The sequence below is a fragment of the Patagioenas fasciata genome, chromosome 2 (assembly GCF_037038585.1).
Source record: "Patagioenas fasciata isolate bPatFas1 chromosome 2, bPatFas1.hap1, whole genome shotgun sequence".
Classification (NCBI taxonomy): domain Eukaryota; kingdom Metazoa; phylum Chordata; class Aves; order Columbiformes; family Columbidae; genus Patagioenas; species Patagioenas fasciata.
This window is the reverse complement of record NC_092521.1, coordinates 46,308,788-46,335,888: the sequence shown is the minus strand read 5'-3', so window position 1 is coordinate 46,335,888 and position 27,101 is coordinate 46,308,788. Positions and strand designations below refer to the sequence as shown.

General features: G+C 35.0%; 1 protein-coding gene and 1 non-coding gene across 2 annotated transcripts in view; both read right to left on the bottom strand.

The window, feature by feature from the left end:
* Positions 1 to 207: 207 nt before the first annotated feature.
* CCDC178 (coiled-coil domain containing 178) overlaps positions 208 to 27,101 on the bottom strand; it is a 38,530-nt gene continuing 11,636 nt past the window's right edge. The window contains exons 5-12 of the mRNA XM_065833054.2: positions 26,710 to 26,804; positions 25,146 to 25,346; positions 22,341 to 22,561; positions 20,217 to 20,359; positions 12,986 to 13,139; positions 9,934 to 10,029; positions 9,672 to 9,808; positions 208 to 638 (exon numbers count right to left, since the gene is read on the bottom strand). Coding sequence (XP_065689126.2) covers positions 437 to 638; positions 9,672 to 9,808; positions 9,934 to 10,029; positions 12,986 to 13,139; positions 20,217 to 20,359; positions 22,341 to 22,561; positions 25,146 to 25,346; positions 26,710 to 26,804 — 1,249 coding nt within the window. The 3' untranslated portion in view covers positions 208 to 436. The remainder of the gene's footprint in view (positions 639 to 9,671; positions 9,809 to 9,933; positions 10,030 to 12,985; positions 13,140 to 20,216; positions 20,360 to 22,340; positions 22,562 to 25,145; positions 25,347 to 26,709; positions 26,805 to 27,101) is intronic.
* On the bottom strand, positions 3,866 to 3,936 carry TRNAG-CCC (transfer RNA glycine (anticodon CCC)). Its single transcript has one exon. It is a non-coding gene; the product is annotated as a tRNA-Gly (tRNA).

Genomic DNA, 27,101 nt, shown 5'->3' with positions numbered 1-27,101 from the left:
AAATTCTAGATAACTAATGACATCTAAAAGATAATTAAATAATTATTCTAATGTAGTATTTAATTAATAATGGTTACATTATCATCGAACAAAACTATATTGACTTATGAATTCTTCTAATAATTTAGTTACATAAAGAAATAGATTGTTATTTGTTAGTATTCATTTTAAATCACTAAGGGATAAAAAAGTCTTTGTATGGTTGAAAATATTTAATGTGTTTACTTTTTAGCCTGCCATTACCTGTCACCATCTAGCAACAAGTTTATTTTCTCTTTCAGAGTCTACTGTTATTTGCCATTTTTCAAGTGTTTTAAAACACACAGTTATCATCATAAGATTTAAATTATTATTTTTTTTAATATTAGGTTGCTTGCCCAATAATTCTCTGATACAAATATAATTATTTTCTATTCTTGCAGTCTAAAAAATGAACCTAAATTAAAAAATGTACCTTGAAAGAGACTTCTTCTTCGGTTTTGTTTTTTTTTAAGTCCAAATACTTTGTGTTTTTCTCACTGTAGGACAACGCAGCATTATAGAGATCTTCACTTAGTCTTTCTATTTCTTCTTCAATCTTACACATGCTTTTGCAGGCAGTTTTGATTTCTGACTGGTACATCTCCTGTTTTCTTGAGCTGTTGAAATTAAACAGAAAATTTTACAGTTCTTTTTATAAAGTATATATTAAAAAATGAAAGTAAAACTCGTTATTTAGTAAGTAAAGCTGAAGCATTTAAAATCAAAAGCAGTATTTTATCATCCTGGTATTTGATGCTGAAAACACCAGGTTCATACTTTTCAAAGATTTTAAAGTCTCTTTATTCATGAGTATAAGCCCTGATAGTTCATTGATATCAAACAATTATATGCATCCTTTTCTGAGGTTGGAAGGGACTTCTGGAGTTCATCTGGTCCAACTAACCTGTTCAAGCAAGGTCACCTAGACACAGTTGCCGAGGACCATGTCCAGATGGCTTCTGAGTATCTCTAGGGACGTAGAATCCACAACCTGCATCAGCAACCATACCTTTCAGGTATTTACATACATTCTTAAGATTACCCCTGAGCCTTCTCTTCTCCAGGCTGAACAGTCCCAGCTCTCTCAGCCTTCCCTCATAGGAGAGATGCTCCAGCCCTTCATCATCTTCATGGTTCTTGGTTATACTTCCTCTAGGATGTCCATGTCTCTCTTGTACTGGGGAGCCCAGAACTGGACACAGTGTTCCAGGTGTGGTCTCGTCAGTTCTGAGTAGAGGGAAAGGATCACTTGCTTCAATATACAGGTAATATTCCTCCCAATGCAGCCCAGGGTGCCATTAGCCTTCTTTGCAGCAAGTGCAATTTGCTGGCTCATGTTCAACTTGGTGTCCACTGGAACCCCTCAGGGCCTATCCTGCCAAGCTGTTTTCCAGCTGAGTAGCCCCCAGCATATATTTGTGCCCGATGTTGTTCTTCCCCAGGTGCGGGACTTTGCACTCCTCCTTGTTAAACTTCAAGAGGTTCCTTTGGGCCCATTTCTCCAACCTGTTAACGTCCCTCTGGATGGGCAGCATGGCCCTCCAGTGTATCAGTCACTTCTAGTTTGGTGTCATCAGAAAACTTCCTGAGGGTACCCTCTGCTCCATCATCCAGATTATTAATGAAGATGTTAAACAGGACTGGACCCAATATTGACCCCTGGGGTACATTGCTAGTTACTGGACTCCAAATTGTCTTTGTGCGACTGAGCATGACTTTCTGGGCTTGGTCATTCAGTCAGTTTTCAGTCCACCTCAGTCTTTGTCCATCTAGCCTGTACATCAGCAACTTCTCTATGAGTATCTTAATAGGAGACAGTGTCAAAAGCCTTACTGTAGTCCAGGTAGGCAATATCCACAGCTCTCCCCTCATCTACCAGGCCGGTCATTTCATCATGGAAAATTATCAGCCTGGTCAAGCATGATGTCCCTTTGGTGAATCCATGCTGACTACTCCCAATGACCCTCTTGTCCTTGTGAAATGTGCCTGGAAAATGGTTTCTAAGATTAGCTGATCCATCACCTTCCCAGGGACTGAGGTGAGGTTTACCAGCCTGTAATTCCCTGGATTTGTCTTCTTGCCTTTCTTGAACAAAGCAGTGACATTTGCTTTCCTCCAGTCCTGAAGCACTTCTTCCTGTCACTCAAAGATTATTGAGAGTGACCTCACAATGACATCAGCAAGTTCCCTCAGCACTTGTGGATGCATCCCACCGGGAGTCATGGACTTATGTATGTCCAGTTTGTTTAAATAGTCCCTGACCTGATCCTCTTCCACCAAGGATATGTCTTTCTTGCTTCAGCCTTTCCCTCAGGTCTCTGTGACCTGGGAGTCCTGAAGGATGGCTCTTACTGATCTTGACTGAAGGAAAGAAGGCATTCAGTACTTCACCCTTTTCCATGTCCTGTGTCATCAGGTTCCCTGCTTCCTCTAGGTTACCTGTCCCTGCTTCCACCTTCTGTATGCTTCTTTTTTTTGTCCGAGTTTTGCCAGGATCTCCATGTTCATCCATGCAGGCCTCCTGGCATTTTTGCCTGACTTCCTACTCATTGGAATGGACTGCTCTTGAGCTTGAAGGAGGTGATCCTTGAATATTAACCAGCTTTTTTTGGTTCACTCTTCCCAAATATAATATAAAACTGTCAATTTTAGATGAGAAGAAAATGGCAAAAACAGCCCCTTTATCTGAAAGAGCTGAAATTGGTCACACAGTCTCAGTTCATCTGTCTTATAATAAATGACCATGTCCAGAGTACTTCATACAAGTGCAGTGGTACAGGTGAGTAATACAGCTGGTGAATTCAAATTTCTAAGTATGTTGCTATTTGCAGAACTCTTAGGTCACATAAAACAATTTTAGTTTATTTGCATTCAAACAAACTTTCAGTAGAAGTGAACTGTTTAACGGAGGTGAAGTTAAAATACCATTTGATTAGACTATCAGATTACACAGTAAAACCCAAACTGAATCAAATATGAAAAATCTACAGGTAAAGACTGATATTACTTTGACTGACAAAATACAACCTCTATCATTAGAACTTAATGTTCTGCAGTGGAATGTTTCTTTGTAGAAGAATGGGATCACTGAAATATAAACTGTTAACTACCAGTGAGTATTTGCCTAATTTGAATTATAAGCCTAAATGATATTGTAAAGATTTTCTGTTTCTGATACTTAATCTGCAAACCCACCACAGGTTGGCACTGATCACACATTTCCTTATCTTACAAAACCCAAAGATTTCTAACCAGATAAGGACTAAACCTCATGGATTACTTCATACACACACACACAGACAACACTAAACATGCCTATAGCAGCTTAATTTCCCTTCCCAAAATTCAAGTAATACAGAAGTTCAAAGTAAGAGAACAGAAAACTCTATCTACACGTATCTTTATGAACTATACCTAACATATACCATGTGTGCCTTATGTGTTACAATTGCCCTTTCCCTATTAACAGATTGCCCATAACTAGACTCAGTTTACTGTGATTCCCAAGCACTTGACCAATCTGTTGAAGACAGGAGCTCAGTCCCAATACAACTGAAACTGCAAGATGATCTTTCCAAAATGCAAAACATGACCCAGAGGCTACAGAAATGTCACACACCTCATGACTGACTGATTTACATAAACTCACATACAGGCATTTTTCAAAGATATCGCAGAAGGTGCAATAACCCTACCAAAAACCTGAGACCCGCATGAAACAGGAGAGACTACTTTCACCAGCTGTCACTGTTGTAAGTACAGATTTCTGTGATAGCTCAAGGAGGCTTGATTATTCAGAAGCTGTAGGGCTACAACTGCAAGATAAGAGACATCAATTTTTTTCTGCACCAGCCGCGAATCGAACCCAGGTCGCAAGAATGGGAATCTTGCATGATACCACTACACCACTGGTGCTTCCTGAAACATCTAAATAATCAAATCACCGTGGTCTACTTCAAGATCCAAAGTGTTGCATAGTTAGTTGTCAGTTTAGACAATCTTTAAATACAAAGGATTCCCAGCCCTTTTTTCAGCTGCTGAGACAAAATGATCTTGCATAGATCTAAAAGATTTTATTCCCTGTGAATTGAAACACTGGTGACAATCAAGATCTACTACAATCATGTTAGGAAAAATGTAGCCAAGAGTACACATGTGAACAGCTCAGATCTGCCCCAGATGATAGTGATCAAAGATGATAACAATAAAGAGCAACAGAGATTTTTTTGGCTGAAGGGAGACAATATGAAAGCCAATGTACTCTAGTACTTCCAAATCTAAGGCCATTTAGTCAGGGGCCGTCTCATTAGACTAATAATCAGATAACACTGATTTAAACTATTCAGACCACAGCCACATCACTTTCACAAGAGAAAGTTTTTCTACAGATGGTCTTGTGACCTGATTCTGAAATAGGTCTCATTAATTCTTTAATCAGAGATAGATTACTTGATTTAGCAAATTTCGCATGCAAATACAAATCACATGCTTCAACACATACAGTTCTCCTAATTAAGCAATTTTAATGTCTACTTATACCCCATAACATCTTCATGCAAACAATACTTAGACCAGACTATGTAGGAAAGACAATTATCTACCAGAAACAAATTACCTGAAGAAAATAACACATATTCTAAAATACTGACAAAAAGTCACTGGGGAACTAACTACTCGCTTTCCCTAGGGAAGCTTTGAAACAGGCAAGACTGGAAACCCTACAAATACATTCTTCTGTTAGTTTCTTAAAATGGATATAACTAATCTTTTGGGGAAGACAGCGACTAAATGGCTTCACAAATTCCTTCCAAAATATCTGTGAGTGTAAAAAGACTAAAATATCAAAATGCCAAGTCCAAAAGAGCAATTCATCTGAACAGTGCAGAGCAAATAGATCTGTGCTGGAGCTGGAAAGAAATGAAAGGAATCAAACAATGACTATTCCACTCTGATTTCCTGTGGAAAATGATCTTTCATGTGGAGCAAAATTGTTTTGATGCATACAAGGCTACCCACAAATCTGGAGGTAAAACCACTTCAAGCATGGATGCAAGAGGAACATAATATTTCAAGCAGGAAAGCAAGTGTACTACAGCTGAAAGAAGAACTACGGTTCTTCAGTGCATGTGTTCCACACTTCATTCTACGTACTCGTGTTGAAAATTTTATCACAACTTCTGCAGCTTACTCAGGAACTCCCCATTTGAGTTTGTTATTTTTCTTTTCCTAAGCCTTCATACATTCAGTAAGTGAGCATGGCATGTGGACGTGAGGTTTTTTGACCTAAGGGTATCTGTAAGATGTATGTATTCAGCCATTACATGTCAGGTCAAATGCACTTGTTTTCCTCAGCTTCTTTCATCCAAGATGCTTAACATACGATGAAAGAAAGACAACACAGATGGAAGGTGAATGTTGATATGGACAACAAATCCCGAAGTATTTCAGTAACTGGAACTTTTTTCCCCACCTAAATACTTGTTTTCATAAACTTCATATTTTAGATCCTTCTAAGATCAATCACAAGTTACCTGAAGATAGGTCTTGGAATACTTCAGTATTTTTTTGGTTTTTTTCCAAAAGCAACATTATTTCTGGATGCTTCTACAGAGCACTCAGTATCAATGTGTGTGAAGATGTCCTCACAAATGCCATTAATATAATTTGAAGTACACTTCTGATTATAAAAGCAGGCTTGCTTCAATGGTCTCATAGAAGATATTTGGACAGTATGACATCCATTTTAGAAAATGGATATCTTACCAAGAAAGAGCACAAGAATTGTTTGAAATGGCTAATTCCTTGTAAGAAGAGGTAAGGATTTTACATTTATTTATAGGAAGATGTCTATACACTGGATTAAGAATACTTGTAAGCCAGCTGGCTGGTTCATGTAATGAGGCAACTTGAGAAAAAAAATTTTGAAAAGAAGACATACGCAGTATAAAAGGGATCAGCTAACACAGTATGGATGTCTCTGTGTTTTGTTTTGGGTTTTTTTGTGGTTTTATTGTTGTTGTGGTGGTTTTTGTTTTTGTTTTGGTTTGGTTTGTTTTTTCCCATTAATACAAACAGTACTCAAGAAGATTCAGTGGTGGACAAGTTAGAAATAGATTAAACAGTGTTCCCATCACAATCATGAGCAATAAGTTTAGGTCTCTCTGTGAAATCAGATCTTTAGTAACAGAAAACACCTTCCCCAATTTCTTCAGATCTGTGTCTTGGAAAAGCAGAAAAGAAATTTCACTCGGCTGGGGATGGGAAGAGACTACCACATAGTGAAAATGAAGGAGCTGACTAGCAACTAGAACTCCTTCAAATCTAGTAAGAAAATCAGTATTATAACAACATAAAAGTCTATGATCTTTCTGACCATTTAGTCTATGTTACTAAATACATATTAACAAATAAATCAATTACTAGAAAATAGTAAGATCAAACCACTGAGAATAAATGAGAAACAAGAGGGTAAGAAAAAACAGCCAACAGATGCTCCTCAGGTTCAATGCAAGTGTAAGAAAATGTCTACAGTCTTGACGACGGCAAGATATTGGTAATAAAACTGTTTTGGACATGTGGGGATACTGACATGCAAGTGACAAGTCCAGTCTTACTTTGAGGATAATTATGAGAAGCAGTGAAGCTCATAATAGGTATGGAATCCCCTGGACAGGTTTACTGGGTCTGGCTCAGATGGAGTTAACTTTCTTTATAGCAGTCTGCATGGTGCTGGGTTTTGGATTAGTGGCTAAAACAGCATTAGTACTGCACTAGTATTTCAGTTATTGCTGAACAGTGTTTGCACTTTCTCATTTTTAAGATATTTGAGACCCTTCTCTAAGCTACTACTGCAAGAACACTTTCCCTACTTATCTGACAGCTACCACAGAAGACAGGTTTGGGGGAGCGTAATGAAATTAGCACTTCATAGTGGGAATGTAACAATTAAATGTCCATATTATAGGGATACTGGGTGACCAATTAAAAATAACAATTGTTTTAAAGAAAGCTGAGAGAAAGAAATTAAAATTGTTTAGACAAGCCAACAAATATTCTTAGTTGACCACAGTATTAGAAATCCTACCAAAACATAACTAGGACAGAAATATTTTAAATAAAAGTACTAACAGTTGGACACAAACTTAGAAGTTCAGTCAATAAAGAGGCAGTTGAGCTTTGTTTTTTACCCACCTTGTACAGGAAATGAGACTATTTAGACTGCATGTGCCCCTAAAATCTCAGGTGATCACGAGATGCACTTCTTGCATGTACTACATGTTTTAAACATGAAAGATACACAACTAAGCTTTCTAGGAAGAGTGTTAGAAGACAATTCTCTATCTTCTTGCAGCCTAGTAGGAGGTGGGCAGTCACTCACATTTTAGTCCTGTTAAAGTAACATGTCAAGACTCTGTTAGCATACAACTGAATGAAACAAGCACTGTGAATCTTAGACTAAGACAATGTGTTGATTTCAAGAATCACATTCAGATGGAATATAACAATTAAATACAATAGAGCAATTCTTTCCTAATACAAAATACCAGACAGAGATCACAATGTACTCAGAAAGGAAAATGAAAAATAAAATATAATTATATTGAGATAGTTTGTGAGAGACTACAAAAGACTCAAAGTATCGAACTAATGATCTGATATTCAAAATATTTCCAATATAAAGCAAGAGATTAGTGGCAAATGGAAGAGAAAGATTTCTGAGCAGAAGAAAACATCCTGCCTCTTTCATAGCACTTAATAGTAAGCTGCCCAAGAGAACTGTAGTTAGTTATAGCCTTTGTGTAAAACACTCCTTATTCAGTCAAGAAGTCAAAAAATATAAGAGGGAATTTTCCAATAAAAAGCCCTGTTAACAGAACTCTTCCCTTGTGCTTCCACTCAGTACCATCTAAGAGGAATGCATGCAACTTCTCATTTTTAGGAGGGATTAGCAATTCCTTTCTCCCTTAAGAACTAATATCTTTCATGCTAGGACAGTGGTCTTGAAAGCAGAATCGAGAGAGTGTAGGAGATGTATGAAATAGCATTTGAGAAAAGCCTTCTGAGAGTTAACTTAAATTATAACAAAGCAATGTATAGAAATCTGGGATTGTATCAGGCTGACTAAGAATGTTGTTTTTCCAGTGAAGAAACATTTAAAAGGTAATTCTTCTGAATTAACATTTTTCTTCAAAAATAATTAAAGTGAAATTCTATTCAGGTTCTACTCATTGTTTCCTGGGACTAGATTAAATAACAGTCTAAAAAGATGTTTCCCCTTCAAAGGATGTCTACAGATCATCCTTTGAAGACTTCAATAAATGAGCTCCTGGAATCCTTCATTTCTCTGAACTTGTCATAACCATTTTCTGGGCCTTGAATCTGAATTTTTGTATGCATTTCTTGAACTCCTGAACATGTGGAGGGACAATAATCAGGACACACAACAATACAAATTATATATAAAATAGAGAATGCTCAAAGGATTTATCTCGTGAACATGTCCAGTCTTTCTAAGATGCCTGTAAAGTTTTAGTGTACAAGATGATCTCAAGTAATTATGCTTCCCAAACCTATTTTTTGAGAACTCCCCTTTCTCTCTTTATATTCTGCATTTGCCTGTTAATATTTCTATAATGGACAAGCTCTTTCTCTATTGTCTTACATGTATGATGAAACAGAAGTTCTAATCCACCAAAAATATGTCAAGGAAATTGAAAACAATAAATCTGTAAAGCTACAGCACTAATTCTAAAATGTTCTAATAATCCAAATAAGTAGTTCCATCTACATCAGAGCTAATGAAGCCTGGTTTCTTATGCATACTTTGGTATGTAAGGTATGAGCTCCAACTTGGGGCATTATTAAGGAGTATGCACATCCTTCCTCCTCTCTTTCATCTTTTTATCTCCTCCCTTTTTCCTGTATCTCTAGTACGGATTTTTTTGGGTCTAGTAAGGAATGCTTTCATGCTGACAGCATGTCTGTATTCAACTCAGTCATCAATTTCTACAAAACTTACAAGAATATAATTACTTTCATGAATATTTCATTTAACTTTGCTGAAACCAAACAATAAAATCCAAAGTTACCGGAGGCATAAAGAAGATAACCTGTCAGATACATAAAAACAGCATAAACCTAGTGTCCAAAGGAAGAAGGAACAAAGAATTGATGTCATTTACCATTACATTACAAATGCGCTGAAAATATTATGTACAGTTAGCTATTGGCAATCAATAAACTAAGAAGCTACAAAAGATGTGTGCACAATGCCTTACAAGAATTCAAAGAAAATAGAGAAAAACAGTATTTCAGATTCTATGTTTATAACAATCATATAATAAAAAAATACAAATACAATCCATAAAAGTTTTTACCAAAATGTTTGGGAACTGAGATTTCTGTTAATATACAGAGAATTTCAGAATGTTCTTCATTTTGTTTTTAGTTGTCTTAGTACATATTTTGTGTTTTGCAGAATATTAGCAAGTGAATGGCAAAAAAGTTAGATGATAGATTTCAGCCTGAAATTATTTTTAATTATTGAAATATTAAATTACAGACAGACTTAAAAGTAAGATTCACTGTTATAGGCATGATTTTAGTGAAAAAATAACGCTTGCTTCCTGTGTTTATATTGCAGGCATTACCTATGTCTGAATTTGTTCAAAAACTCTTCATTTTCTCTTTCAAGTTCTTCATTTTCATGTTTCAAAATGTTCAACGACTCACTAATATTGAGAAGTTTTCGCTTTATCATCTGTAGATCTCTTTCCCTGGTGGATTTCTAATGAACAGTAAAACATTAAGAGACAACTTTAGCATTAGTTGAAATTACTTGAGGCCAACGTAGAAAATGCAAGTATGCAAGTGTTTTTTTCTTTATTTCTGTAAAAACAATAAAAAACTTACTAATTCTTCCACAGCTTTAACCACTTCAGAATAAGCATCTGATATTTTTCTGCTCTCATTCCCTTGGGCAGCTAGTTTATTATTCAAATTGTTTACCTAGAAAATATTTGTAAAGTTAGTAATACAAATATGTCCTATATTTCTTTGTAATAATCCAACAATATATTTAAACAATACATTTAAAAGGAAGGCTGTTAAACAGTAACTAGAGACATTTCATGATACAGTATTCATGTGCACATTACCATTACAATGTATCCTTGAAGAATCTTTACACCCTCACAGCCTGCTAATTCATATGTGACATATGTAGTATAATTAAACAGAATACCTTAAGTTCCTCCCAGCCTCAAGATTTTCTTTAATATCTCAATATACCTATTGACTTAATACAGAGATTCAGTGATGGATCAGTCACTGGAGTTTAAGGAAAAATGAGGATGTTAGGGAAATAAACATCTACAGGATAAGGAAGACATCTAAAGTGGTTTTAGATAGATAAAGGTATGCCTGCTCACATTGACCCTAATGAACTTTGTTGCCTTCACTTCTCTTTCCTTTGTGGAGGTTGAAACGACATAGCTACCCTGGCAGAACTTACCTATACAATCCCCATGGACATGTGGGTCTGTCCGGAATATGACTAGACAATGTGCCCAGACAGGATCAGGATTGATAAACACATTAGCACAGGGATAGAAAATACATGTGGGAAGATCAGGACAGAATTAGGACACAGGCACTCTAAATGACATGCAACTTCTTACTGCTATTTCAAGAACTTGATGAAGAGCAGATTTACAAAACATGCTTTGTAACTGTGTCCCAGCAGCTAAGGAGGGAAACAATCCAGGTTTTGTTTTGTTATCTTTTCCAGAATGTCATAGCTGTGTTGTACTTTGTTAGGATTCTGCTTTTTGTCCTTGTATGGCTGTACCTTCCAAACTAATTCGGGGCTGAAGGTCCTAACCTGAATGGCTTGGGATTATAGAACATGTTCCGTGAAGAAGAACTGCAAAGAAACACCTTTAATAATCTAGAAAAATGAATTTAAAAAGCAAATTGCTAAGCCTTTCACTCTGTAAAATATTCTATGAAATATAGTTCAGGGGAAGTGTAAGAAAGACAAAGAAATCGGTTACATCCACAGGGAAAAAATCGCCAACAGATTAAATATGAGCAAAATGTCCCAGTTTTTAAATTGTTAGCACATGGGAAAAACGTGATTAAATTTTTTTTTTTCCTTCTTTCAGTGTTTTCAGAGCAACCATTTTGACGGGAATGACCTGAAATACTGTCACACTGTGCAGGTAATTAATGAAGATAAAAGAATAAAGGAGGAATAGCTCATTATGATGTTAATTATGTAAGAAGGGTTTCTTCTAATCTTTGAAGAGCAAAGATCGATCATGTATATACAGAAAATGGATTTTATGCATACAGATATCTTTTGTAATGCAGATCTGGGTAACATGGAAAAAAGAAAACAGAGTTGTTCTTACAGTGTCAAAAGCTGCAGCTCCCGACAGGTCATACATAAAATGTAAAATACCAGCATGAATTACACAAGGGAAAAGCCAGGAAAAAAAAGTCAAAAACTATTTGTTTACATCACTAATTCTGTCTTCAAACTTGTTGATGTACTCGGCAATTGCCATGTTACAATTTGGATTCAATTCAAACCTCACAGAAACAGATGAAAATAATTCCAGTATTTTCCTGATCCCCAGAATAACCTCATTGTCCCAGTAACATTTCTATGATGATCAGAACAACCACTTTGAGCTTTCTGAATATCCCAATTTCTTTATTCAGTCAGTTGATTTAGTTATGTTTTAGAAGAAAATTGACAATAACAGAGCATGTTTATGCTAACCCTACTCTGGCTCACCTATAGCATAAACTGATCAAACCAAAGGTGGTCACAAAATGGAGCAGTTCCATGCTCCACCTCATTCCTGTTACACATTTCCTTCTTTCCATTGTGTTTGTTTAAATACCCCAGTAGTACATACTGAAGTATATCAGGTCAGGCAAACCCAGCTAGAAACAAATCCAGAAAGGAGAAAAAAAAGACACTAATAAATATTGGCCCTATTTCTATTTGAAAACACTGGTGTTCTAGTTATCAGCTGGTAGCAATTGCTGGTGTCAATAACAGGGATAGGATTGTAATACACTGCTGGAAACAAATGGCAAGAACATGCCCATTGGTTGCTGTCAAATATTACTATATCCTTACTTTTTCAGATAGTGTACTTCGGGGTTTTTTGGTAAGTTTTAGGCGTGCTTGGTAGATTCAGCTTCTCAGAAATACTTCACCTAGATTCTGGATTCCAGGACCCAGGTATCTAGATGCACAAACCACAACAGTACTGGGTATGTACAAAAGAATGAATTTCAAACTTTATTTATATATATATGTATGTACGCATACTTATACATATATTAAAAAAAAAAAAGAAAATCACAAGTGCTGTTGTGAGCATCTAAATCCTGTTTTCACACATGGAGCTGTCAATTAATTGAAAATTCCTAGTCAGGCAGTGTGAGGAACTCCAGTTCAGATTTTAAACTGCCAAGTAAAGATTTCAACGTGAATCCTTGACAAATATAGGAGAAAACAGGGGAATATTAATTAAACTAGGGTATCACTCTCCATGCTTCAAGAGTGCATCACATGCCAAGGTCAAAAAGTCTGTTAATTCAGGAGGATGCTTATGCTGCCCCAACAAACGCACACTTTCTTCCAGACCATTTAAGAAGATCAGAAATATTAAGCAGATATGCATCTAACATCTAGAAATATCCAGGTCACTCAGACAAATGTAAGTTGATTATGATATTTTTAATAAATAAAGCTGAAAAATGATACTACAACATGAGAATGAATGAGAGAGTGCTCTAGAATCTACCATTTTAAAAGCAGTATTTGTATTTCTACTTTTACAGAGGACCTTCACTCTTAAACACACAATATATTCAGGCATTCATGTACTTTTCAATAAAAAATACTCATTTACTTGCTTGTTTATAAATATTCAAGACTCACTTTGCTGTTCCAACGTTTTGCATCTTCCTGGATTTCTGCTTTTTGCTTCACTAGCTCCTCAAGGTGTTTTTCATCCTTTATAATCTTCTCCTCTGTTTCTTTTAACTTCATACAGTATTCGGTCCAAGTAAATACAGAATGCTTTAACTCATTCCTAATAGAAATACACACAAAGTGAATCCATCTTTTTGGAAATATTCCAAGGTAGTCCCTCTCCATAAAGGAAAATGTAAACCAGATCTGAATTAGTAAAGATTTATTTTGATTCTCTACTACATTTCTTGAACAGGTACGCATGAGAGAATGCCAAAATATCTGGCAGGTTCATGCAATTTCAGCCATATAACAAAACTACTCAGGCTACTAGTTCACTTGCACTTAAATAGCCTGCCAACATTACAATTTCTAATTGGACCCCTAAACAGGTATTGGGGTAGTTAAGGACAAGACTTTGTTTCATACCTCGCATATGAATTAAACAAAATAGGAGTCAACCTCTTTCTCCACTAGTGGCTGAATCTAATTCAGAGCCATCTTCACTTAATCAATCCCCTGCACTGTCATCTTGTGGACAAATGCCATTTGTGAAGAATTTTTTTACTGACATCAATTCCTCATGTGAAAAGGAACTTGCAGACAGTAAGCAAGGTCATAGGCGGGGATAAGGACTTTACTTTGACTTTGAATAGCAGATTTATCAGTATCATGAGAAGGAAAACTGGCCATAATTACAGAAAGAGATAATAATAACTACAACAATCATCAGCAAAACACTCCTATAAGACACTGTTAGGCGTCATTATAAACTGAGCACAGGTTTTTTGTTACAGCTGTGTATGAACATGGATTTGATGAAAGGCAGAAGAAATAGAGGGACAACAGGATAAAATTTTACAATGATTGGTAGTTCTTGTCCATAATTTTTATTATTGTTTCAGCAGGCAGAAAAGAGAAGTTTCCCCCATGCTCTCCAGAGAACAATCTTGGTCAATAACGTATTCCAAAGAATGCCTTAAATGGCAAAATAAATTCACCACAGCAAAACTAAGACTAATGGTAGCTGAATTTCAGAGACATCTGCATTACAACCCAAATAAAACCTGAACAAGTTTTGCATACTTAAACACAATAAAATGAGCAAAAACAATAATGAAGAGACTTCATCATTAATTCGAGAGCCATTCCTGCAAGAGTATTTGATAAACACTCTTATTTGCTTCCAAGATCTCCATCTAGTGATGGAGAAAAGACTTCTTTGCAAAGTCACATTCCTAATGTCACAGAATATATATAACAAGAGTGGGAAACCTAACACTTTTAACATCTCTACTTTCTTAGGTCCCACCACCCATGAAAGAAACACATAAATGCTACTTGGAATTATTCGAATGACAGACATGTAACAGACATAGACTGTAATTTTCTTCTCATATTACGTATCAGCTACAACAATCTCATGGAAAAATACAGTACTACCAGCCACAGCAAATACATGTAAAAATGACAGACTGTGCTGTGTGATGTACCCCAGCCTCGATATCGTGAGTTTCATCCAATCTTCACCATTTTTCACCAATGGCACTGAACATAAAGAAAAAAGTATCAACTGCAGAACTGTCTTTCAAGTCTGTGCCATCACAAATCTGTCTTTCTCACATCTATCAATACCACATGTTATTCTAGTCCTTCTCAGATGGCAGGTGAAGGGCCAACTTCCTCTGCAATTTAAGGATGACTTTAATTACCAGTCTAGCAAATGGGTGGGGGGGAAAAACAACAACAACAAAAAAAGATACAGTGGGAAAAAAAATTTTCTTCACTGAGTGGTAGAAAGGAGTCTCCTACAGAAATTTTTCCCATAAATGCTGATATTCCTAAAAGTACTTGCATCAGTAGCATTTTTCCTTCCGTTTATACTCACAAACAAAACAGGTTGCAAGGTGCACAACAGTGTACATCACTATCATGTGGTATGAATAGGAAATCACTTAACTACGTGAAACAGATAACATACTTATTTTTATCATGGTAATCATTCTTACAACATGACTTGTTTCAAAAGAACAAAGTGTTCCTGTAAAGAAATTTTAATGCGCCTCAGGATGAATGCACGTTACAGCAAAACACACCTTCTTTCTTGAAATCTGAAACAAACTCAAGAGCCTTGATTTCCACTAAGATTACAAAAACAAAGCAGGAAAACTGCCCACACTTCTCTACAATGGCTAAGCAAGCCAACAGCTGAGACACAGTGACAGAATCCTAAAGGGAACTGAACAAAATCCTGCATAGAGGACTACTGAAATCTGAAGTAGTCAGAAGGTGAGATGACAAATTCTAATATCAATGAAAAAAAAATGCAGAAGTAAGATTAAACTATCAATTTGCATTGAAAGAATAGGCCAACAGCAGGGTATTTCAAAATCCCATATCTGTTGCTTTGATATCTTTACAAATGATCTGAAAGGGCAAGGAGTGAAATTAAAAGTCTGCACATAACGTGATTACAACAGGCAAGGCCAAAAATAACTAAGAAACTAAGAAAAATATAAAGACAAATAAGTAGCTGGAGAACACAATAACATATCATTCAGTGTTCAAACTCAAAAGAGGTATAAGATCAGAGAGATTAAGCAATCAGTAGACCTTAAAACTCTAAACTAACTGTATGTAATTGAGAAAGACATGTATGTATTTCCATAAACACTTGGAGAATCTTCTCAACATTTAGCACAGTTAAAAAAGCTAAGAAGGTGTTAGATTAAGTTAGAAATAGGAAGAAAAACATTAGAATAAAAAATGAGAGCAAGATGTCTCTGTTATATTAAATGACATGGCTGATTGGACTGCTGTTTGCATTACCTTTCAACCCATTTCAGAAAAGTATGTCAAAGAAGTGGAGTCAGAGGACATCCTGGAAGAGTCATAAAATACGGAAGTCTTTTGAAAGCACATGGAAAATAATGCAAGTTACTTTAGAATACTGCTAGGAAGAAGGAACAAAGTAAAAATCCAAAGTCACAGAGGATATAGGCTAGTGAAGAAGAATCACAATACACAGCAGTATTTATCATCACATACATCTTAAGGCTTAGACTCCCGAATTACAGCAATTTGCCTACAAGAGGAGAATAACAAACTGCTGCTGACCACACTTTGTAAATATGAATTGATAAGGAATAAAGTTTAAGAGTAAACATATGCTGGAACAATAAAAAAAACTTACTAAAGACCTGGTCTTTCCCATAATTAAAATCAACATGATGTTTGCAACAAACTCACAGAGGAGAAATGGAGCATGTGATCAGAACATCTCTATAAACATATTTAAGCTATAATTAAAATTCTGAACATTGTGAAGACATAGTGAAGCTTGCATTCACAGGCTCATATCCATCAAGAGTAAGTATTATCTCCTACTTCTCACACACTTCTTCCTTTGTTTAGACACATGTAGTGACTTTAATTGGAGAATCACATGGTAATTTCCAGAAGTCACTCCAGCTTTGACAAGTGTTGTTATTACAGAATTCTGGTCTCAGGTTTTGTATAATAAAATAATCAGGGTTTACCTATATTTCTAACTATGATTTTTCTAATATTTTTTTAACTACAATTCTTATTTTTTTTAATGATTTTAGGCTCTGAAATGAAAAAAAAAGTGAAGTTTTAGTTAACTGAACGTAAACATGTTGACTGTGAATCTTTTTAATCTTAGAGATAAAAAAAATCTAAATTAGCATAAACACCTCTACTATAGTGTCAAAATTATCCTGAACTTAAGAAAAACAAGACCAAGAAATTCACTGTAAAGGTTAGAATAAAAAAAAAAATAAATAAATTTTTTAAAAAAGGAAAAACTCAGGCATACTGACAGAAGCAGCAATTCAGACTTATTTCTCTAGTGTTGCTAAGATATCCATTTTACAGAAAAATATGTTTTTCTATCTTAAACTGACTCATCCTTACTAAGACATGGACAGTCTGGATCTTACTACAAGTGCACAGACACTTTATGAGGGCAAGACTGGAACTTCTCAAGCAGTAACACTGGGTAAATTTGTGTTACTCAGGGTGCCTCCTGCTCCCATATTAAAATATAAGCATATTACAAGAAGGCCTGTGATCCTTCTATTCCGCACTTCAGTGTCAATGGCAAAGAGATCCACAGTGATGTGGTATCTTAAAGAAACGGGATTATTGCATCAAAATAACCTTCCTTTCTTCAAGAATGTGTTGGTAAAGTTTTTGCCCTAGCTGACTGGCAAACACAGATCTCCTTGGATAGCAGACATCAAAAGCACCAGCCATATTAGCCAAAGTAATGATTTCCTGAGGTTAACATCTACGCAAAAGACAATGTAAGAGTGCTCTGCTTTGCAAAAGTCAGTGTTACTTTGTGCTGCATGCTTAACAGTTTGTAAGCTTCTGACATAGGCAGTAAGTACTCCTTCTGTGGGACTGAAAATATGTTTCAAGTTCCTCAGAACTAATCAATTTTTGAAATAAAGTTGCCAAGATGTTATAATCTAGAGAAACTGGAAATGCTCCAACCAACCCCCACTATAACCTCTACAATTTTATCAGGTGCAGATCTTCACCATGGCCTACTGACCACCATAAACAGTAAGCAAAACAATCACACTTATCATTTCCAATTATTTCCTGAACAAAGAAATTAAAAAACCCAACAGTAAACAACTACAGCAACTCTGACTTCTTCTTTATGTCCCTTCGAGAGTGGGTCCCCTCACAGAGGGGACCAAAATACCTTACTCCCAAATTCTACTGTGTGCCTTGCTTTAATCTATCATATATTACTAAAACAGTTTACATACAGGTTAGAAAACATAACAATTCTTCCTATTTGGTATATCAAATAAAAAGGTCACCTGCAGCTCTCACAACTATTCAGTTATTTGAGGATTTGTTGTTGGCCTCTATGGCAGGCAACCCTATGAAAAACATTTCACTGACAGAGCGCAGTATAAAGTAATAATGTGTATAAGTATACTGGCTTTGGCTGGGACAGAGTTAATTTTCTTCATATAAGCTTGTATGGTGCTATGTTTGGATATGTGCTGAAAACAGTGTTGATACCACAAGGTGTTTCAGATGCTACAGAGCAGTGCTTATACAGCATCAAGGCCTTTTCTGCTCAGACTGCCCCAAGAAAGAGCAGGCTGGGGGTGCAGAAGAGGCTGGAAGAGGACACAGCTGGGACAACTGACCCGACCTGACCGAAGGGATATTCCATACCATATGACATCTGCTCAGCAGCAGTAAAAGCTGCAGGGAGGAAGGAGGAAGGAAGTCATTTGTTCAGAGTTATGGCGTTTGTCTTCCCAAATAAACATTTCACATGATAGAGCCTGGCTTTCCTGGAGATGGCTGAACAACTGCTTGCCCATGGGAAGCAGTGAATGAATTCCTTGTTTCGTTCCGTTGGTGTGTGCAACTTTTGCATTATCTATTAAGATGTCCTTATCTCAGCCCACAAGTTTTCACATTTTTATCCTTCTGATTCTCCACTTCAACCTGCTCAGGGTGAATGAGTGAACAGCTGTTCACTTCAGGGGCTAAACCACAACAATAAGCTGTTCAGAACTACTTACATTCTGTCATTTTAGAAAGTCTGGCAGTGTGCTCCTGGCCTGAAAACATGCAAAATCAAAAAGTTTATTTCTGTTAGTAACAATTTCTAGAGTTTGATGTTTTCTTGACAAAGATGGGTTGACGTGGCATAAGATGAGAACCATATTTGGCAAATAGGCTTTCACTGAGCAGAACTGAATAACAGCTCTTACAAATACTACATCTGTTCTGGTGTGAAGAGTAGCTCTTGTAGTTCACAGTCATATTTGGAGGCATGGGGGGAAGACTGTCACAGCATTCTAAAATCACCCAGTTATCTCACAGACACAGATGGTCCATCTTTTTAAGGGACCTAGTGCCACTGCAAGTAACTTTGTGAAGTCTACATTCCGCTGTTAGTCCAATAAACATAATCCTAAAAATGATCAAAGAGTATTTTGTGTTCGCAGTACTTCCTGCAAGCTGAATAGATCAGTATGCAAATAGACATCCTGCAGTAAGAGAACTGCAGTGTCTTAATTCAGAAGAGACAGAATGATTGAAGAAAAGATAGGGCACTAACTTGAGAAGGTACATGTATCTTTAGATGACACCCTTCTAAAGCCCTCAACTATTTAAAAATTAAGAAATCATAACTAGAAACTTCTCTTCAGCTCTCTGGTTGTTCCTTTGCGGTTCTTAAGTAAACTAATGAGGCCAACTCTATCATGAATTCTCACGAGAATGATTCTTGAAAAGAATCAGGGAACGGGAGCTAGATTAGACAATCCCTGGCAATGATTTTGCTGGATGAGAAATTAACACCTACTGAAATGAAGTTACCAAGGACATGAGTTTGCACATACATCTCAACCAAAACTTCAATTATGCCTGTAAACTTTCCTCATCTCAAGTGAAAAAGAGCCACTGTGTCACTTGCTACTTTGTCAAATAAAACCTGGCAACTAGCCAGAAGCATATGCAGCAAAGTTGAGTGCAACCTCCTACCAAAGATGAAAGTATTTGGTATTCTTTTTCTTTGTCATAGTTATTCCTGGTGCTGACTTTGTATGTTCAGTGACAGAAAGGAGAGACTACTTGTAATTGACTGGCCACTAGTTACTATAGCTCAACTTTAGAGTTCAGGGATTAATAGCCTGAGAAGAGGTTACAGTGAGGTAACTATTTGCTAAAAATAGAAATACAAGGTATTTTGGTAACTTCAAAAGTAGGTGTTGTTGGCTGAAATTGTTCTGGTTAATATGCAAATTCAAAATGAAGTTATAATTATAACATAATTACGGTACCATGGTAAGTGTTGATGTTTGATGCAAGTAATTTTATGCTGTCTACAAAAATTGTAGTGAAAATTTCTTTCAAAGGGATTAAAAATTCATAAGTAAAATAAGGTAAAAATGGCATGCTTTAGGAGTTGGTTCATGGAACTCACAATTTTAGTAGATTTCTGGACATCAGCCTTTCCTTATTCTGCTAATGCGAGCTAAGACAAACAAGGCAAACACTTCTTTTATGTTTAATTCTATTAATTTTACAAATATAAAAATGCAGAGTTATTTCTAAACACAAATTTTCTACAGTTTGATTATCATTATTAAAACTAACAGGACATAATAATACCACACTGAATAGCTCTTACTTGTATTGACTGAATAGCATCTCATCATTTTCAATTTTTTCATACATAGATTTTATCTTCTCTTCAGATTCTTCCTCAGTTCTTTTAATTGTCTTTTGGATATCCATGAGTTCACAACAAAGATCACTATATATTTTTGATTTCTAAGAAAATAAAATAAGTTTTCTGAAAGATGTTACACAAAAATAATACGTAACATTTAAAATAAAAAATGTTTTCATGATTTGACAGATTCTTTGCAGTTTAAAAATTGAAGTTTAAAGAAGCATGTTGTGATGTCATTCAACTTAACAACAAATTCTATATGGTCTGAAAGATAATAGAATATGTGTTGCAAAATTGCGCAATGAAGGAAAGTTGGCAAGAGGGTTTTCATTCTGTTACAAAACTTTGAAGTTATTGTGAAAAGGTGGCTACTTCCATGGGAAGATAGTGACCTCTGGAGCAGAAAGAAAGAAATAATGTTAAGAGAAGTAACTCGGGTTTCACTCAGTAATCTGACAGAATCATTGCTTAAACATGTCCTACAGGACATGCAAGACCCGCAGTCACCTATGTAAAAGAGGAGCCTGAGACAATGCAGAAAATGAACACAATTTTCAAAGGTATTGGGACACTCAGTTCCTAACAGCTCTCAAATAGAGATACGCACGTCTACTCTCTCTGCTTTTTAAAATATTACAAATGTAAACAGATAACATGATATAAAATATTTGTTATCTTTTTTTTATATTCTAGCACTTCACTGCTTAAACTAGTTGTCTGGATATTAAAAGCTTGAGATTCAAAATAATGTAATTGCTTGAATTGCAAAGAAAATTAAGTATAAGTTGCTTTTTAAGGCCATGGGAGAAAAAAAACAAACCTGAGTAACAAACAGCCTATAAATCAAAGCACAATGGAAGTCATTAATGTTTTATTTAACAATTAGAAATTTTGTTGAAATGAAATGTACAACTAAGTTACAGTAATAGCAAATCTGTCTTCTTACGACATGCAGTATCACTTTTTGGAAAGACAAGAAAAAAACCCTCTAAAAAATAAGTATTTATTTAACATAGTCTTTGGGAAAAAAATATTTTAAGTCTGCTTCCTGAGTTGTATTCTAGCACACCTCGATATTTGAACCACAAACAATATATTCTAAGATGTTAAGAAGAAAAAAAGATTCAAAATAAAACCAGAAATAACCTACTTGATTTTAATTAGCCAGTAATTTGAACATATCTCATACCACTGAGAGAACTGTGAGCTATTTTATAGGTCAGAACTAATTCATGATAATTCTCATATTATTTGTGTAATAGGCAATTAACTCTTTTTAATTTTAGAAGTATATTCAGATGGTTGTTGAGTCCTCTAAATATGAGAAGTTAAAAATAAAACAAATTAAAATAAACACGATTCATTAAGAATCACCTGCAAACAAAAGACCATTTTTAGACCGCAAGTACCTTGAAAAAGAGATTAACTTCTGGATTTGTATTTAAAAGTTACTATAGAAAATATATAGAAAACATAATAATCAGTATTAAAATCTGTACTTGAAGTACCATGGTAACCCTTCCTTTTTAGACATCAGTTTTAAGCTATGTACAACTTTACTATATTTTGATTATTCAGCCTGATATCAGCCACATTACGCATTTATTATCAATAAATTATAAATTACCAATAAATACTATCACTAAATAAATTAGGAAAAATGCACATCAGCATTTAAAAATAATTAAATCTTACAAACATTTCTTGACAGCTTCTAACATCTCCGTATTCTGAAACAAACACTGATATCTGTAAGAAGTCTAAAAAGAATCTGTGCAAATATTGGGTATGTGCTGTCTACCTTTCCAATGAAAAATCCTACATGAAATCAACTTACAAAGTTAGAATTACATTCCACATATACTTAAGATACATTTATTGAAGGCCAACAGCATTATCGTCCCTGGATTCTGTCTGCACTGAGTGCCAGTATTGAGCAGTATGGGGACACAGTTCACAGTCTTTGCATAAAACATTTAAAACAGACTTTGGTACTTCCAAAATACTGCTGTTCTGCAGAAGGTTATGCACCTATGTAGTGGAAAGTTTCTCAAAGAATCTTTCTTTGTTTGCATTTACCTTTTCATAAGTCAGTAACACATCCTTCACAGCTGCTTCTTCCAGATTTAGCTTTTTTTCCAGCAGAGGGCTGTATTTCTTCATGAAGTCTATGTCGTCCTGAATCCTTCTGTTGACTGTTTCTGTGTTAAGTATTTTATTTTGTACCTGTCGCAGCTGACAGCTTTTACAATCAAGATGCCATTGTAGCTCCAAGATATCTTGCATACACATTTCATATTCTGTTAAAAATATAATTAGCATAAAAAGGAAGTATCTGAGTGACACCATGAATACCTAGAGAGATTAAGAAATATGTCATCATACTACTAAGACTTGCAAAATTTTGCTGTAAATTACTTTGAAGGTAAAAAGAGGACATTGGTTACAAAAGACCACCAAAAATTACATTAGCAGTGGAACTGTTTTTAAACTCGTATTTACTATTCCTAAGAAGTCATTCAAGCAAATCTTCAAAGTGAGGGGTGGTTTTGTTTTTATGAAGGAAATTAAAACATCTAGCCTTAAGGCATTTCTAGAGGAGGCTATTATAACAGAAAAACAGCTCTATTGAGCTTCCCAGTCTCCAGCAATAGACACATGTGGATGCAGAGGAAGAGCAGGGCAAGTATAAATCCCACATCCATTTTTCTCAGAAAAAAAAGGGTTATTAGAGATAGTGTCTTACAGCAGCTGATGTTTTTATATGGAAAAAAATTATTGCTATGGCACCAGGGAAAAAAAATCAGAAAATTGTTTAAGAGCAGTAAACATTGCTATAAATTTGAGAGAGAGAGGCACATTTTGCTGAGAAAAAAAAAAAAATAAAAAAGGTTCTCTATTCAATGCAATCCCTTAAGAGTTAATAAATTTTGCTGCATTAACAAGACATAAATCACAAATTTAAAAATTATTTTATCATTGCTACTAAAAGTTTAGGAGACATAATACGAATAAGTGGCTTTTCTACATCATACAAGGTGACACCTAATATTAAGATGAATAAAATGTGTTTTACATTGCATTTTTGTTACATTTCACAGAAGGTAATTTCTGAAGATAGGTTATGTCACTGCATTTACTTGAGGACAGATGCAGCAGGAGCTGGCAATAATGGAAATCAAGGGAAGTCCAATAAAATAACAGGAAGCAATGTATATTCTGAATGGGTCACAAAAACTCTTAATTAAGAATCTCCTGGGTTTGTAATACTTAGATTAGGGATAATTATAAGATCTCTGAGGGTCTTTTCACTTCATCCTCAATTCCATTTTAGCATAATCTTTGTCTTATAGATAATACTATGAAAAGTCATAATCCTGAAAATTACAAATTTACTCCAAGGACACAACATCATACTGACATAGCCCACTGACAAATCAAGGGAGAAGAGTTAGTTAATTTTCACAGTCAAACTTAATGCTGGTTTATTTTGTCTTTTTTTTTCTTTTTTTTTTTTTTTTAAGTACTGTATTATTGTATATATTAACAGAAATGAAAATGTGTTATTTATATTCCACTATTCCAAACCTTTGATATTTGTAGACAATGCTAAAGTAAAAGCAACATGAACGTATAGCAACATGCAAAAATTATTTACAGTTGCACAACTCTAAGTACATCAAGAAGCTCAAATCCTGAACTACTGTGCTAAAGAATTAAGATTATATTATTAACCTTCTCTTCATGCAGTTCTTTTCTTTTGTAAAATTGACCCTTCAATTGTCAGAGAACTTTCTCCAGAAAGTACTTCTGAATTTATCAATGAATTTTAATTCTGATTATTTATCCCATCTCCTCCTGTGTTTTCAGGGCATCATAAACTGTCCTTCAGAGGCAACTGTTTTTAAAGTAATCTCTACAAACTGGTAACACCTTAACACAGGCTTTTAGTTTCCAAATCAACAGCTAACCATTGGTTAAAATAAAGAAACATACATACATACATTATTCTCATATATTGCTACAGATATGCACTATTCGACATTTTGTCTTCCTAGGGGAAAAAAAAAAAAAGAGAGAGAGAAAGCATCTGGAACTAAATGACTCCTGGCTTGCCTCCATTTTCACTCCATGTTTACCTTTTAGTAAACACAGCTATGGAAGACACTTGCACTGTCACCACACTCTGGGTTGTGAAGTATTTTTTTAAAATCTCAGGATGATGTGCTCCAGAATATGCGCTAGAATACCAACTGTGTTTTCATATCCAGCAACCTACTGTTACAAATTATGCAACATTTCTAGAAGTCAATTTTCTGTTTCTGACCATGAGTAAGAAGACAAACAGAAAACTGCTGCTAAGTGGCTGCCTTTTTTTTCTTTCTTTTTTCATTAATTCTGTTGTGTAGATGCCAGTTCATCACAAAAGGTAATAGTAAAGGTCCTTTGATAATGTGATTTCAATAAGACCTATCAATGGTTACATGAAACAATTCCTACTAAATATGTAAGTACCTTATTCTAGTTTATCACATTTTAATTTTTCTTAAAACGATTTTTTAAATTCATGGTTTAATCTATGGTTTAACTCAAATGCATTATTTTATAATTCTCTTTCATTTTCTCACTCCTTTCCCCAAACTGAGTATTTATTAATATCTTCAGAGAGTCTTGTCTACTCTCATGCAATTTCTCAAACAATGCTGAACATTCTATAGTACTTCCCATATGTTTTTTCTGGATATATATTCAAGTATATCAAATTCGGTAAAGTAAATCTTGTATTCCTATCACAATAAACACAACTATTGTCATATGTAATTCTTATGCTTGGCAATGAACTAACTGGAAAATAACAAATATGCTTAGTTTCAATATCGATACCTTTTTGCACGGCTGCGGGGAGCTGCTGAAGCCTCCAAAGTGACATAGAATCAATTTTCATGGCAAGCTTTTTCCCTCGCTGTTTCTCCAACTCCAAAGCTTTTTCTGCCTCCTCACGATCAGCCTCCAGCCGCTTAATTAGCTCAGTAACTTCCAATAGCAAAGCTGCTGTTTCCTGCTTCAAGGTTAATGTCTTGCCATCTTTAAAAATACATTAAAAATACTTCTTTATGAAAGCTTAATCATATGCTCTTTATTCGAGCTTCATTCTCAACATAAAGTTGGCCTGTTCACATGTATCACAGTAAGCACCATTTATTACATTGCGATCTTTAAAAAATACATCATAATTATTTCTTCCAAAGGCTTAAACATACACAATTTATTCCAGTTCCTTTCTCAATATGAAGCTAGACTCTTCACATCCCTCAAGGCAATCACAACTGGTTACAGACAAAACTTTCACACTCAGTAGTATTTTCCTCCAGCCTATTTCCAATGCAGAATGCAATAAAAATGTATTAATAGAGATGGTACAAAATTTTCATCTTTGCCTTGTTGCTTAGGTAAGTAATCATACAAATGACAGTACAAGTTCCTACTTATTTCAATTTTTTAAAGAATATTTATTTCATTTTATTTTCCTAAGTATCAATGACTTCATTAAAGTCTTTGGAGTTCTAAAAATATTCAGTATAATCTCAACTGCACTGTTTTACTCATGACACACACAAATAATCAACATTTCATTCTGTGAAATTTGGCTATCAAAAATGTCTTAGTTATTTGTTTTGACAAAAGATTCTTTGAGGTCATCATCCATTGTCTTGATCTATAAAAAATGGGAATTATATTAGCTACAGAGTCAAAGAAATTTCTATTTTGATCCCACAGTCAAGAATTCCCTAAATTATTTCAATGAAAAACTGCAAACATTGAAAAGAGGGACAGCTACTTAAAATCTGGGGTTAAATTTTGGCTTCACTGCCATCAACAGAAATTTTATCACACAATTTATTGCAGACAGGATCGCCTCAGGCTAGTAGTACTTCAAAGATTGTACATAGGCTTAAAACCAACGCACACAATCTCTTTCATATTTAAAACTTAATTCAAAAATGTATAGTCTGAGTAAAGATTCAAACTGTGAAAAAAAAAAAAAAGAACTCTACTTTGGGAGTACATTGTGAATACCGTGTAACAGCATTGCAGTTATTTGTTCTACAGAAACTAAATGAAAAAAAAAAAATCTAGAATTTCCAACAACTAACCTAACCAGTTTAGCTGGTTCAAACGCTAGATAGGTTAAAATACAATATGAACCTAAATACAGAAATGTAAGCTATCTTCTTGTAAACAGGATGATTTGATAGTACTTAATATGACAGTTAAAATGTATGTCTTTCAGCTCAACAGATGATACACACAGATTTCAAAGGATACTCACATAATTTACATAAGACAGAACAGGCAACAAGCAACTATTGTGACAAATATAAAGCATATATTAAATGAAGCTAAGTAAATTTTACCACTCACACTGAGTATTATTAAATATTTTTACCTTCACAAGATACATCAGCTTCTTTAAAATCCAGCTTAGTGGACAATGATAACCAGACATCTTCGACAGATTCAACACTGACCCGTTTTGTCATCCTGTAGATAAAAACCAGTCACTAAAAATTCTAGACTGAATTTAAATTTGCATTCTAGTTTCACAAGTCAAAATTTCCTTTCTTGAATCTTACACATTTAAACGCTGGCTAGTTAAGTGGAATAATTGTTTAAAAACACTGCAAGTCATACAGAAGAATTATTGATTGTACAACTCCCATATAAATGCTTTTCTCATACTTCCTTACATAAATAGAAGAAACAGGATTCTTCACATCTTGTAGTTACACAGAACTTCAATTTTTGTCCTCAAACCCAAGGATATGCCAAAGAGAAACT